This window comes from Rhinopithecus bieti, unplaced genomic scaffold (genome assembly GCF_001698545.2).
Source record: "Rhinopithecus bieti isolate Rb0 unplaced genomic scaffold, ASM169854v2 scaffold_5626, whole genome shotgun sequence".
NCBI lineage: Eukaryota > Metazoa > Chordata > Mammalia > Primates > Cercopithecidae > Rhinopithecus > Rhinopithecus bieti.
This window is the reverse complement of record NW_016805666.1, coordinates 7,255,308-7,271,431: the sequence shown is the minus strand read 5'-3', so window position 1 is coordinate 7,271,431 and position 16,124 is coordinate 7,255,308. Positions and strand designations below refer to the sequence as shown.

General features: G+C 41.7%; 1 protein-coding gene across 4 annotated transcripts in view; it reads right to left on the bottom strand.

Annotated features, from left to right (window-relative positions):
- OPA1 (OPA1 mitochondrial dynamin like GTPase) overlaps positions 1-15,080 on the bottom strand; it is a 101,022-nt gene extending 85,942 nt beyond the window's left edge. For 2 of the 4 annotated variants that reach the window (XM_017873457.1, XM_017873456.1), the window contains exon 1: positions 14,779-15,079. In XM_017873457.1, the coding sequence (XP_017728946.1) occupies positions 14,779-14,810 (32 nt within the window). In that variant the 5' untranslated portion in view covers positions 14,811-15,079. Of the gene's footprint in view, positions 1-14,778 lie in introns of all 4 variants that reach the window. The other 2 variants (XM_017873455.1, XM_017873458.1) reach the window with 2 other exon arrangements.
- Between the last annotated feature and the right edge of the window lie 1,044 nt (positions 15,081-16,124).

Below are 16,124 nucleotides of genomic sequence, written 5' to 3'. Positions count from 1 at the left end.
AAAAAAAAAAAAAAAAAAAAACTTAAAAAAAAAAAAAATGAATGCAAACTTTTGCTTTCGAAAACAAAATTTCTAGCACTTTAGAACACCTTCATCTATGTCTCCTGATTCTGACAGCACACGGGTGGAAATTAAGGAAGTTAATCAATCCCAACTCAAGCACCTGGATCCCCAGAAAAATGAAAGTAGCAAAAAAGCTCCAAAGAGAACAGAATTTAAATGTACACATTCACTGTAGAGCTCCACCCTCTTCTTCCTGAAGAGAAGGAAAGGTTACCAACAACCATATCTTCACATATGCTCATAGTTGCATACATAGTTGTTTGCTTACTATTAGTTGCTTACTAATAATCAGGGCCAGTCTTGATTCTAAGCAGTTAAAAAATATTAATTCCTTTAAATACATGGGACTGGAAACTTCTCAAGAAAAAGGAAGCTGGGCATGGTGGCTCACACCTGTAATCCCAGCACTTTGGGAGGCCGAGGCGGGCGGATCACCTGAGGTCAGGAGTTTGAGACCAACCTGGACATGGTGAAACTCCGTCTCTACTAAAAATACAAAAATTAGCTGGGTGTGGTGGCGTGTGCCTATAATCTCAGCTACTCAGGAGGCTGAGGCAGGAGAATTGCTTGAATCCAGGAGGTGAAGGTTGCAGTGAGCTGAGATCGCACCACTGCACTCCATCTTCAAAAAAAAAAAAAAAAAAAAAAGGAATCAAGGAAAACAGAAGTAATGTTGTTAAGAAGAATGGTATGGGGAAAGCAGTATCTCTTGTGTTCCTATACATACCAGACATTACGCTAGCTGTTTTCACTATAGTGTAACTATGTAAATATTAAGTCTCAGAAGCACCCAGTAAGGTAAGTACTCTTATTTTACAATTTTTTCTTTAAGTATTGTCAAAGTAAATTAAATATGGCCTGAGAGGGACTCCATACTTCTATATTCGAGTCCTAGTGGACGAACCATAATCTAGCATAATAGGCAGACAAAACTGATAACCTAACTGAGTAGTATACATCTGCAATAATAGCTGAGTGTTGGTCAATCCCAGTGGCCATACTTCAAGCACTAATAGACTGCTGTGTTCAAACGGCATTCAATTCTGGAGGCTGCCTGATTTGCAAAATGTTTCTTTTCTTTGCTCAATTAAACTCCATCAAATTTAACTTGTCTGAAGTTTTCTTTTAACAGATCTGGTGTCAGAAGTGGGATTTGAAGAAAAACTCTGGCAACCCCCAGGAACACCAGGTGACCAGGTGAGGTACCTGCTGAGCCCATTGCACTCACTGGTCTCTTGACTGTAACTGGAGGTCATGGGTGAGTTTTCTCTTGGATTCCGAGCGCCAGTAACTTGTGTTTTGAGCTCTCTGACTTTACTTGAGCAATACTTAGCCTGGACTGGATCCAAGATCAAATTGGATTGGATAATTAACTGGATTGGATTAAGTTAGAGGCCTCAGACCACTGATAGGTACCTTATTTAATAATGGGATCGTCTCAATCCAAGAAGTCTGGGACTCCATCTTCAGGGACTCCAGCTAATTTTACGTATAAAAATTATGGGCCCAGAATGTGTGCATTTTTAGAAAAAATGGGTTAACCTCACTAAAGAAAACTTAGAATTAAGATAGCCACAATGGAGAAGTTTTAATCTGGATAAAATTGTTTGTTTGCAAGGCATATCAGAAAAAGGGGGATCAAAGCCCCCACAAATATAGTGGCAAGAAAAAACTCAAAAGGCTAACAAGCTTATGCCCCTTCAATTAGAACAGTTACAGGGACCGGGACCAAAGGGACCATCTTGTTCTCATTTTAAATCACAATCAAGAGGTTCCTGGAACAAGAAGTTATTTACCCCAAGATGTCTGCCTGTATGGCAAACAACCGGGGCACTGGAAAAGGGATTGTCCGCCGATAAACCTCCCTCTAGGCCAAACTGTTTTACCATTAGAGGGAGCCCAGGAGACCTTAGTCCTCCTGACAATAATCAACTTTAAGGAGGCTCCAAGGGACTCTGGTGGATTGCTCCCCATAATACCTGTAAAGGAACATGAGGAAACAGAGGTTAAAAGAAATAGGGAGTCGTGTACAGTCCTCATGGATACCAGGGCTACTCTATCTACCATAAATCCCACTTTAATAAGCCAACAAATCCCAAACGAGCAAAAAGGTCATTTCTGTGGTAGGGGTTTCAAACCCAGTTCAAGAGGCTCCCATATCTGAACCCATCCAAGTAACTCTGGGCCCCATTTCAGAAAACCACACTTTTTTACTATGTGATACTGCTCCAGTAAACTTGTTAGGGCAAGATTTACTTTCAAAGCTAAAAGGGCACATAAAATTTTCCTCAGAAAGAGAAATAATCTTAAGAGTTTCCTGATTCTCCTGAACCAGAATTGTTATGCTGTTTACAGGCAGAAATTGATAAGATTGAAACTCAAGCCTGTAATATCCCTGATCTTTTGAAAACACCTAAATGTTTGTGGGCCTCTTCCCCAACTGATATAGGAAGAATTAAAAGTGTAAAACCTATAAAAGTACAAATAGATCCTTCTTAACCTTTGCCTAATTACCCCAATATCCACTAAAACCTGAAGCAATTCAAGGGCTCTCACCAACTGTAGAAGATTTAATTAAACAAGGACTCATAACTCCCTGCACCAGCCCCTGTAACACTCCAATCCTACCAGTTAAAAAACCAAATGGATGAAGCTGGAGATTTGTTCCAGATTTACAAGCAATTAATAAATTTGTAATACCAAGATTTTCTGTAGTCCCAAATCCTAATACTTTATAACCTAATGTACCCACTGATTCCAAGTTGTCCACAGTAATAGATCTTGGCTCAGCCTTCTTGAGCATTCCACAAAGAAAGTCAATATCTGTTTGCCTTTACTTGGAAAAAATCAGCAATACCCCTGGAGTGTAATACCACAAGGGTTCACTGAAGCCCCTTCATATTCTCCCCAGGCACTGCATCAGGACTTAATGACACTATATAGTTTCCTCAAAATTCTACTCTCATTCAGTACGTACATAGCTTATTGTTATGCTCTCCTATTAAGGAGTGCTCGGCAATTGACTCAGTTTACCTCTTACAGCAACTTGGATATAAAGGTCATAAGGTTTCAATGGAAAAACTTCAATTTTCTTTTCTTTCTTTCTTTTTTTTTTTTTTGAGGAGGAGTTTCACTCTTGTTGCCCAGGCTGGAGTGCAATGGTGTGATCTTGGCTCTCCTCAAACTCCACCTCCCGGGTTCAAGTGATTCTCCTGCCTCCACCTACCAAGTAGCTGGGATTACAGGCATGTGCCGCCACATCTGGCTAATTTTGTATTTTTAGTAGAGACAGGGTTTCTGCATGTTGGTCAGGCTGCCCTTGAACTCCCGACCTCAGGTGATCCGCCTGCCTCAGCCTCCCAAAGTGCTGGGATAATAGACGTGAGCCATGCCTGGTCAAAACTTCAATTTTCAAAAGAAAAAGTCCACTATTTGGGACATGACTTGGCTGCTGAAGGGATTTCCCTCTCACCTGAGAGGATAAAACTTTTAAAGTTTTCCTCAAACTGCAACCAAAAGACAAAAGCATTTCTTAGGCTTGCAGGATATTGCAGATCCTGGGTTCCAAATTCTTTCCTAAATAGCTTCACCACTGTATGAGCTCACTAAAAATGCTGTACCAGAGCCTTTATTTTGGGAAGATCGTCATGAGCAGGCTTTTAGCCAAATGAAGTTGGCCTTACAACAGTCCCCCAGCTTTAGGACTTCCAAATTACACTAAACCTTTCACTTTGTTTGTTCATGAGTGTTACTATCAGGCATTAGGAGTCCTTACTCAGGAACATGGTACTAAACATAGGACCACTGCATACGACAGCCTGCAATTAGGCCCAGTCTCTAAGGCATATCCTAATTGTTTAAAAGCAGTAGCCACAGCCGCTAAGCTGGCAGAAGCTTCATCAGATCTGGTTTTAGGAAATGAACTTAATTTGCAAGTCCCAGATGCTGTGGAGTCTATTAAATTCCAATCAAACCCAGAATTTTTCAGCAAGTAGACTAACATCTTGCGAATTACTTCTCCTATCTCCTTCTAATCTTCATCTAAAAGGCTGTCATCTACTTAACCCAGACACTCTGTTATCTCTGCCTGATGATGATGAACACCACAATTGTATAAGTGTAGTGTCAGAAATAGTGGTCCCTCATGTTGATATACAAGATACGCCACTGGATAATCCTGAAATTATTATTTTTTGTTGATGGGTCCTATGACAAAAACTCAGAAAAAAAAAAAAAATCAGGCAGGATATGCTGTTACTATCAAAAATGAGTTAATAGAGAAGGGAACTCTTAATTCAACTCAGCCCAACCTGTAGAGCTTTCTGCCCTTACCTGAACATGTCATATAGCTAAGGAAAAATCAGTAAATATTTATGGAAAGTAGATACACTTTTGTAGTAGTACGTGATTTTGGCACGATATGGAAACTACGAAGGTTTCTCACCTCTAGTGGGATCCCCATCAACGATGGACTCCAAACAGATGAGCTCCTTTCTGCTATCCCGTTATGAATGCAGATTGCTGTTATTAAGATTGAAGCTCATACTTGTAGAAATGAACCCAAATATCAGGAAAATGCTTTAGCAGATTTTTATGCTAAATCAGCTAGCGCTGAAACCATCAAGATATGCGATCTGAATGAACTCCATAAGATTAATCTAAGCCAAATTCCTTATGATGACCTATTTAATAAACAGTCCAATGCATCTGATTTGGAAAAACAAAATTGGTATCTAAAAGGATGTAACTTTAACATGAAGGGAAGACTCACAGAGGGCCCGGACGGCCACCTGGTCCTCCCTGAATCTTCCATTACTGAAAGCTCTGCACTCCACAACTCATCATGGAACAGACAAAAATGATCCAAATTATGAAAAAGTACTGGTGGGGTGACTGTTCCAAAATTGCTAAAATGGTTTATAATCAATGTTTGACTTGTCAAACTCATAATCCTGGAAAAACTTGAGGTAGTATACTTCCCCGACCTGACAGACCATTTGAACATTTACAATTTACAGATGGACTTCATTCAGTCACCACCCTCAAGGGGTATCAGTATGTTCTTGTAATAGTTTGCATGTTTTCTGGCTGGATAAAGGCCTTCCCATGTAGGAAAGCTGATGCTGTGACCACAGCTAAGAAATTACCAAGAAAATGTTTTTCCTTTATGGGGGATCCCTCTAAAAATCTCCAGTGATAGAGGAACTCATTTTACTGGGCAAGTTATGAAGCAGTTAAATAAGGTGTTACTGACACAGAGGCTTTACCATTGTCCTTATAACCCTCAGTCTTTTGGAAAGGTTGAAAGAGAAATGGCATCTGAAAACTGAAACTGGCCAAGTTAACTAAATCAACTGAGTTGCCTTTTGTCTTTAATGGCAATCAGATTCACTCCTGTTGGAAAACATAAATTGACCCCTTATGAAATAGTCACTGGGAGGCCCATGTCCCTAATAATAGCATCTCATGCTTCTCCTGCTCTCTTAAACTCTGATATGACTAAATACTGCAAGGCTTTAATGTATTATGTCAAAGTATACTTCCACCAGGTAAAGGAAGCGTTTTGACATCCACCAACTGAGGACAATCAACTCCATGGTCTGGAACCTGGAGACTGGGCCTTCTGGAAATGACATCAGAGGAAGATCACTCTTGCACCTCGTTGGATGGGACCACACCAAGCTCTTCTCACCACCCAGAGTGCAGTGACGCTTCAGGGCTTTGAACCGTGGGTCCACATCTCACAGGTCAAAAGGACTCCTGGAACTGTACATGTGTTGGAGACTTTAAGGAAAAGCTGACCAGGGAAATCTCTCCCCAGAAGCAGACAGCATCCTAGTTGCAGATAGCTTTCTCAAGATCACGGATCAAGACTTCTCTACCACCATGAAAGCCTCATGTGTTTTTCTGTTTTCCTCATTTTTTGCCCTAATCCTTTCCTTTTCCTTACATAAAAATCCATGGGACCATAATCAGTGGATGGCTTCAGCTCGAGCTTACGCTCTAGCGTAATTATTGCGTTTGTGGGCTAATTCCAAAAAATCAGGAAACGATTCCATGGGTGCCAGTGCCCCTCCATGTTTCCCAGTGAGTCACCCTGAAACTCCAAGGGAAGAATGGAAAGCTATTCTTGAAACGCTAAACATCACTAGTACTTGCTTTCCTACACTCACTAAAATAACACTCTTTTCAATTGGTAAGTTGATCACACCAAATATAAAAAACCAATCTAAGTGATGTCTGCAAAATGTATATTGGGCTTGCAGGCATCACACATTCAAGATCTGGGAATTACTTATGTTAGTATGAGTGATTGCTTTTATAATGTAACCAGATTAAATCCAGTAGTGTCTCTTTTTACTAGATGTGGTTATACACCCTTACAACATACTATCAAGGGGCCACAGAAAAGTAAATTTCCCACTGGATGATATTCAGGAGCTACACAGATTTACGGTTGAACAAACCTGAATGATCCCTGTTCAAATACAACTAGGTGGCCCCCTTTTCCTCAACCCCTGAGGGTCTATATTGGGTCTGTGGAGAATCTGCATCTTCTGTTCTGCCTCCTTGCTAGCCTGCTCCTGCCTTTCCAATTGCTTCCCCTGAAAATTCTCATGATAGCTCTTATAATTGGAGGCCAAAATGATCAAAAAATGAAATTAGCACTAGCCTCGAAATAGACAAGGATAAGCTAGTTTCTACTGGGGAAAGATTCCAGTGGGGTTCCTGGGGGTTCACTCTTGGTGGCAGTGAAGTTCCGTTTGTACAGAATTCAAAGCTAATTTGTGTATTGGGAAAAATCTTGGATTTTGTAGCCAGTCAGACCTCCCAGGGTTTCTACTCTCAGAAAGGGACATGACAACATACATACTCAACAGAAACACTTAATGTTAGAGCATACAGTCTTAGATCTTCTTTCTGCTCAAGCTGGAGGCCTATGTTATATGGTGTTTAACAAAACTGAATTTTGTACTTATCTCTCCCCTGATTCTGTTACTACAGAAAGCCTAATTAAAAAGGTGACTGATACTGCTGTTTCCTTAGACACTGCCACCAAGTACATTAAAGGAATCTCTCAAGAGAAAGGAACCCATGATATGTTTATAGGAGCAACTAACAGTTGGTTTGCAGGCATCCTAAGTGGTGAATGGCAAACTTGGGTTTTCCAAGGGTTTCTAATCTTTATATTTCTTCTAGTAGGTTTCCAAGTTATGATGACTTGTATTACCAGTGTGACAATGAAAACGATTACCTCTTTAAGTCAAGCTACTTTACAGCGAACTATGATCCTTAAGCACTATCATACTCCAAATGAAGACTCTGACCAATTAGACCCTAATGGTGCTGAACTGCTTATATTATCTGAACCTTAACTTGGCTAATTTGGTTCAGTTCATTTCTTAAGAAGTTAAAGAGTACACCTTAGCATTTTGATGGTATCCTCTTGACAGTCATAACAATAGTCCCCTTGGCGCACTGTATACCCTCAAATCTTAAATGTTTTGTATGCAGCTATATGTTGACAGTTGAATGGTCTTGCTCCAACTGGATCAGCAAGAACATAAAGAATCATTTAGCTGGTACAAAGCTGCGATTTGTGAATTCCCTATTAACACCAAAGAAGACGTGTGAGACTCCATAATGAAACTAAAGATGACTTGTGAGTTCCACACTGAGACCAAATAAGTCTTTATGATGGTGACAGAGAGTGGTGTCAATGGCTAAAGTTTTGGTCAATCACTCTAAATTGAGGGGCTGACCAAAAGGGGGAAATTGTTAAAGCGAACTAAACATGGCCTGAGAAGGACTCTGTACTTTTATATTTGAATCCTTGTGGACAAACTCCAACCTAGCTTAATAGGAAGACAAAACTGAAAACCTAACTGAGTAGTATACATCTGCAGTAACAGCTGAGTGTTGGCCAATCCCAGCAGCCATACTTCAACCACTCATAGACCGCTGAGTGTTCAAACTGTGTTCAAATATGGTAAACACTGAGCTGTAACCAATCTCACTGTTTCTATGTCTCAATTTCGATTCCTGTAGGTCACTTTACCTATTCTGTCTATAAATTTGTTCTGACCATGAGGCACCCCTGTAGTCTCTCTGAATCTGCAGTGATTCTGGAGACTGCCCAATTTGGGAATCATTTCTTTTCTTTGCTCAATTAAACTCCGTCAAATTTAACTTGTCCGAAGTTTTCTTTTAATACTATGTTTTGCGTAAGGTAGAATGACTAGCAAATGGTGGAAAAGAGATTGAAACTAGGGTCAGCCAGACAGTAAATCTCAAATTATTTCCACAAGCGACACTTGTGGGCAAGAGTGTGGGAAGCAGCAGATGAAGAAATACATGTGGCCCCAGATAAGAAGCGAAAGTGACATTTTAGATTCCCTGCCACTTCCTCCAGAACCCCAGGATGATAATGCACTGTGCTCTAGTTCAAAACTCTATAGGATGAAGTGTGATGGAAGTTTAATAAACAAACAAAAAAAGAAACAAAAAAGAAAACCAAAAAAGTAAAAAAATAAAATAAAGAGAAAGAAGAGCACAGAGATGAGACAATGAAAGGGCAAAAGACCCAAGGAACTGGCACAGAAGGCTCACAGGAGGAGTAAAACTGGACTGAATATCCAATTGAACAGTCACTGAATACAAGGCGGAGGCTCAACTTTTTTTTGTAGGCAATGGGGAACTACAGAGAGTTCCTGAGTAGAATAAGACTAATGAAGCAGTAATTTAAAGAAAATAGTAAAGATAATGTTAGGTCAAAGTGGATCAGAAGGGGAACAAAAAGGTGATCTTATTTCAGTTACCCAGATGCAAGGGGAAGAGTCTAAAGTTAGGTGGCAGCAATGAGAAAGGAAAGGGAAAAGCAGATATGGGAATGGCAGACTAGGCATAGGAGGAAGGACAAAGGAAAGTCACTAATCATCACAAGGGTTTATTCAGTGTGACCCATGTTATCATTTACAGACAGGCATATCAACCAGAGAAAGAGCTCATGGTTCCACATTTAGCTCACCCTTCTTTCAACTACATCCTTACATCCATTTAGTCTACTGAGTCAGAAGAACTCTGGTTCCAATCACATTTTCACTGCTTACTAGCTGCGCAGTTAGGGCAAATTATGAATTTCCTAAAGCCTTAGTTTCTTAATCAGTTAAGATGGCATAATAGCTGTATTAGAGAGTCACTGTCAACAATCAATAATCTGATATTTCTTTCTTCTCCTTACCGATTCACATCCTCCTTATCTATTCACCCACTTATGCACCTTAGATTATATGGTTCATCATTTCAATAACTCTTTTGCAAATATTCTAAACTCCCTTGTCCTCTGACTTTTGTGTCTGACTTGTACAACAAAATGCAAACCCTACATGCGCCTTATTGTTTTCTCTATGCCTGTACCCAGGGAAATAAAGCACTACTGGAGAAAATCACACCCAACTGCAAGCACATCTCAACAGGGCCCTCAAAATTACTTAACAATCCTACTTCATCTCTCTTAGCAATTCATTCTTCCATTCTCTGCTAGGAGTATTTCTTGTTCTCCAAGCTCTTCTAATCTCCCCTTATCTCTCTTGATCTCCCCCAACTCTCAGTAGATGACCTTGTCCTCTACTTCACAGAGAATGGAACCTATTACAATGACACGTTCAACTTCCTCATATAAAAGCTGTTCACCTACTGTATCTCCACCAATTCTCTTCTCCCTCACATAAAATTAAGTGATCTTCCTCCCATTAAAGGTGAATCGCTGTTTGGAATTCTCTTTCCTCCTGCCCTTTGAGGAATCTTAAGTCAAATCTCTCCTCCCATCTTTATTATTTATTTGTGAGACAGCGTATTTATTTATGAGACAAAGTCTTGCTCTGTTGCCCAAGCTGGAGTGCAATGGCATTATCAGGGCTCACTGCAGCCCCGTCTATCTGGGCTCAAGTGTGATCCTCCTGCCTCAGCCTCACACATAGCTGGGACTAGAGGTGTGTGCCAGCATGCCCAATTAATTGTTTTTTAAATTTTAGTAGAGACAAGGTCTTGCTACGTTGCCCAGGCTGGTCTCAAACTCCTGAGCTCAAGTGATCCTCCCTTTCAAAGTGCTGGGATTACAGGTGTGAGCCACCACGCCCAGCTATCTCTCATCTTAAAAGGGGGAAAAAAAATACCCCATTTCCCTGCTCTAGCTATTTTATTAAAATAAAAGCCAAACCATCCTGATTTCCATTTCTTTTTTTCTTCTTCTTTGAAACAGAGTATTGCTCTGTCGCCCAGGCTGGAGTGCAATGGCTCGATCTCTGCTCACTGCAACCCGCACCTCCGGGGCTCAAGCGATTCTCCTGCCTCAGCCTCCTGAGTAGCTGGGATTACAGGCGCCCGTCACCACACCCGACTAATTTTTGTATTTTTAGCAGAGACGGGGTTTCACCACGTTGGCCAGGCTGGTCTCGAACTCCTGACCTCAAGTGATCCGACCACCTTGGCTTCCCAAAGTGCTGGATTTACAGGAGTGAGCCACCGTGCCCGGCCTGATTTCCATTTCTATCACTTCAGTGAAACAGCTCTTACTGAGGGCACCACAGGCTTCCAATGGCCATTCTGCTCAATTCTGGTTTCATCTAACCTCTCAGCAATTCCTGACAACGTTGACACCTCCTCACTGTTGAAACTTCCTCTTCCTTGGGCAGTATCTAGTTTTACCTCTATCTCACTGGCCACTCATTTTCAGTATCCTCAACTACCCTGGAAACGTTGGGAACTCATCAGGGCTTAGACCTAACGTACTTCTCACTCTTGCTAGGCAATCTCAACTACACCCATTTCCTCCATTACCATCTACATACCCATGTTTCTCAAAATTATGTCTAATATCGTTACGTTCCCCATTTTGGTCAGCCCCTCAATTTAGAGAGATTGACCAAAACTTTAGCCATTGACACCACTCTCTGTCACCATCATAAAGACTTATTTGGTCTCAATGTGGAACTCACAAGTCATCTTTAGTTTCACTATGAGTCTCACACGTCTCTTTGGTGTTAACAGGGAATTCACAAGTCGCAGCTTTGTACCAGCTAAATGATTCTTTATGTTCTTGCTGATCCAGTTGGAGCAAGACCATTCAACTGTCAATGTATAGCTGCATACAAAACATTTCAGACTTGAGAGTATACAGTGCGCCAAGGGAACTATTATTGAGACTATTAAGACGATATCAAAATGCCAAGGCGTACTCCTTGTTGTTATTCAAAAACAGCAATCAAAGAACAATAGAAAGTGTACAGAATTTGGTGGCTCAAGCCTGTAACTCCCAGCACTGTTGGGAGGCCCGAAGACGGCGGATCAACGAGGTCAGGAGTTCGAGAAACACGGTGAAACCCCGTCTCTACTAAAAAATACAAAACTAGCCGGCGAGGTGGTGGGCGCCTGTAAGTCCCAGCTACTGGGGAGGCTGAGGCAGGAGAATGGGCGTAAACCCAGGGGAGGGCGGAGCCTTGCAGTGAGCTGAGATCCGGCCACGTGCACTCCGCCTGGGCGACAGGCGAGAATCCGTCTCAAAAAAAAAAAAAAAAAAAAAAGTGACAGAATTCAACACATAACATGTCTTTAAGAGTTTAATAAATGTTTTTAAAAGTTCATGGAAATGAAAGTTGCAATGCTCAGTGCTAGGTGCCCTCTAAAAGTAAAAATAAAAATAAAAAAATTAAGTTGCCACCTAATGTGGTGGCTCATGCCTGTAATCTCAGCATTTTGGGAGGCCAAGGTGAGACAATCACCTGAGCCCAGGAGTTCGGGGCCAGCCTGGACAAGATGGCAAGACCCTGTGTTAAATAAATAAATAAATAAATAAAGTTGCAATGGCCAGTAGTAAAAAAAATCAACAGCAAAACCATAAAATGAATTAAGGAAATTTCCTAGGACATAAAAAGCAAAGAAAAAAGGTGAAAAACATAAAAGGAAAGTTAAATTATGCAGAGATGTGGGAATGTGGTATCTAAAGGGAGCGGGAGGATGGGGGCGGAAGGCATCCCGTGGGATGAACAAAAGAATCTACTGGGATTCAGGAAGAAAGTACTGAAGCTTCTAGATGCAGTATGTTTTGTATCTTATCCTTTAAGATTATGTTAGGGTTAGACTCACAATGTAAATAATTAGTACAGATACATACATAATTTAAAAATTAAAAAGTGTGCATACATACATAGGGTATATGTATGCTTTTCCTTTTAACAGACAATGAGTAAAGATCTTATTTTGGAAATCACAGACATAACAGATCAATCTAAGAGGACCACTATCCACCTAAGAGATGTCTAGAAAGAAAAAGAACAGGAAAAATGAAAGGAAGAAAATAAAAAAAAAAGAGAAAAAAACTTCTCAGAAATGAAGAAAGATAATGGGAAAGGCCCATTGAGTGAGCCAAGTCACATGAGTAGCAAAAGAAAAGAAAACCAAACCTACACCGGGTCCAAGCCTTGAGAAATTTAGGATAATGGATAAAGACCCTAAGAGGTTCCGTGAAGGGAAAAACAAGATAATCATGAAGATGAAAAAATCAGCCTGTCATGAGAATTCTCAGCAGCACCAAACAACTACATTAGAAGAAAATGTAGCAATGCCTTTACAGTTCTAAAGGAAAAGAATTTTGAATATAGACTTCAATATTCAGTCAAAACTAAAAATCAAATATGATGCAAAATAGGTTTCCCCTAGAAATCAACTACTCTCTTGTTCAATGACCATCACTTTTAATCAATATATCATTCCCTGATATGTAATTCTTTTAAAAATAATTTTACACACATTAATTATTGCACCCAAATAAATGTTAGTATTGATCTTTTCACATGTCCATGAGCACATGTATGTCAAAAAAAAAATGCTTACGCTCTCATCTGTTAGGGAGCAGGAATTTAACTGTATTCTTTCACAACATGCAAAGGAACTATAGCAAAAGACAAATTCCAAAGTTTGGGGCTTCTGGCTTCCCACATCTCTACTTCTTTAGTAGCTAAACTGTGCCATCACCAGGAGACATTTTTAAGCCATGACTCAATGGTATCCATGGTAAGTTTAGAAATAATTTAGCCCAATGACATCCAATTAAATAAATACCACTTACAAATCAGTTTGTTTTAAAACTCCATCTTTGTAGTTCTTCCTATACATCTTAATTGCTCCAACAGAGAATGCTATCTTCTGCAGTCTTTTCTCTTTTTATTTAAAGAAAATCAGATGTTTCCCCGCTAAATATCGAGAAGTAGAAATGCAAAGGCTGTAAATAACATACTTTAATACCAAGGGCTGTGAACTTACTCAAAGACTAAAATTCCATGAGATTAAAAATACCTATGCAATAATTCTAATTGACCAACACCGTTAACTACTGTATCTCATCTAGTTTTGCATTTTGGACTCCAGTATATAAAACAAATTGGGCCAGGCGCGGTGGCTCACGGCTGTAATCCCAGCACTTTGGGAGGCCGAGGAAGGTGGATCACATGAGGTCAGGAGTTCGAGACCAGCCTGGCCAAAATGGTGAAACTCCATCTCTACTAAAAATACAAAAATTAGCCAAGCGTGGTAATGGGCGCCTGTAATCCCAGCTACTCGGGAGGCGGAGACAGGAGAACTGCTTGAATCTGGGAGGCGGAGGTTGCAGTGAGCGGAGATCGCGCCACTGCACTCCAGCCTGGACGACAGAGCGAGACTCCGGCTCAAAACAAAACAAAACAAAAACAAACTAACAAATGCATTCCATTCCTTATAAACACGATAAATTATCTACAACACTTAAAAAGGTCTGGAAAAAATTCAAGACAAGTGTTTAGAAGTTAATTCAGGAAAACCACGTTTTTCCAATTTTGCTTGACGCATATTACGTCCTACCAAATGCCTTCAACAATGAGCTAAGCTTGAAGGTCTAAGGATATTACAATAAAATTTCCTATAAAATCCAATTTAATCTCATTACAATGCCTATAGTAACGCACAGAAATGAAAAGATTTCTCTGATTTTCTATTTAGAATTAAACCAGCCCAGGGCAACAACGATTGAACGGTGGTGCCACGTTCACCACTTTGCATCAAAAAGCAAGTCTCCCTCCCTAAACACTGAAAAAAGCTGCTATTGAAAGGGCATCTCGAATCACCGTCTCTGACACCGTGTGCGTCACTGCTCTAGTTCTGACTCCTATCAGCGGGCTAGGGAAAGAGACGGACGCCCCTTTACCCGACAGAAGAGCCCAGATACCTGAAGATGCAATGTACGCATGGCGTGGAAATGGAAGTAAAAGAAGACAGCGAGAGTTAGGAGAAATGTGGAGAGAGGTGACTCACGGACAGAGCCAAACCTGGCATGGAGAGCACAGAAAAAAGGCAAAAAAGGCAGCCAGAGACAGAGAGAACACTGAGGACACAAGAGTGTAAAGGGCAGAGACAAAAGGACAATAGAGGCAGGCCAAGATTGAGAGGCGTCCAGAATTTTCGGGTTGGATAGGGCCAGAGACAAGGGCCAGAATTGAAGCCGGCTCCGAACGTAAGCCCAGGCAGGGCTCCTGTCATTCTGGGTCCTTAAGAACATCTGGGAATTCTCCGACTGCGCTCGGCCTGGCCTGAGAGTTATCTGCACATTTTGGAGATAGAGTACAAGACAACCCCACTCTGAAGAGGCCCCAGAATTAACAGGGCCAGATTAGAGCCTGTACTTACCAGGCCACAGCGGCCCGACGTAGTCGCCACATCCCGCCGGCGAGGAGGTCACGCAGGCGCCGAGACGGCCACGCGGGAGCCCCCGTGTGAGCCCCAGCCCGGCTCCCGGTCCAGGAATGACCCAGGAAGAGGCCCTCAACAGCAAGGGCACAGAGCCGCGGCAGAGGCCCTCCCAATGGCGCATGGACTTCCGCAAGAGCCTCACAGGCACCCGTAGTCAGTCCGTCACGGAAACAACCCCTTCACCCTTTCTATGAGGGCAGAACGAACGGTCCGCGGGGGACTAGCGCATGCGCATAGTGCATCGCGAACGGACTGGCGCAATCCATCGCTCCTCACGTGGCCCCGCCTTCTTGCTTCCGGTTTGGAATTCAGAATTGGCCTTGCGAGTTAGAGATTTGGCCAGGGGAGGGAGCGAGAGTTGGGCGGGGACGGGAAGGGCTAAAGGCATGGAATCGGAAGTGATGAATGCTCACCGGGAGCCATGAATTTATTAAGAGTTGGATATTGAGGGAGCACGAAGGAAACGAAGCACGAAGCACGAAGGAGAGTGCAAGGTGAAATACAGTAATAGATTAATACAAACTAACTCTTGCACATTTGCCTGCCTTCTTTGTTGGGCATCTTGGTTTGAAAGCACTTTCACATCCTGAGGGCAATCCTGGGAGGTGAGAAGCAAGAGGAAGAGTCATGGTTAGGCTAAGTCCCTTAGAATCTCTGAGGATCAGGTCGGAAAGGGAATTCAATCAATTAGACCAGTAACGGGTTTGGAATAAGCTTGTGTGGTTTATAAAAGGCGTCAAAATGATTTGTTCATTAACTGTTTAAACAAACTTTCTTCTGGATTTTAAGCCCATCAGTTTGTTGAAATGGTCCTCGTCAAGGCCTCCATCAGCTCCCTATTGTTTGTGGCCACTGAGCCTGCTGCAGCCTTCAGCTGAGATGCCAGTGCTGAGCACTCCTTCAACCACTTTTTCTCTTGGCTCTCTGGATGTCACGTTCTCCTTTTTGTCCGGAACTGCTGCTCCCAGGCTCCTTTGCTGGCTCCCCTCCCAAATTTCTCAATGTTGGACAGGCCCAGAGGTCAGCCAGCCATCTTGAGCTCCTCTCCCTCTCTGTCTGCATTCTCTCCTTAGGTAATATAAGTCGGCTTCATGGCTTTAAATACTCCTTTTCTCTTCCAACACAAACCTTTTATGTTTTAAAAGGAAACTAGAACCCATAAAAGGGATGTGGCCTGTGAAAGGTTATGAAGCCAATTTTAGGGACTAAATCATGCTGTACCCACCTGTGCAAACTGTAGATCTTCCTGGGATTATAGGGTTGTACAAAGTGTCTTTGTAATT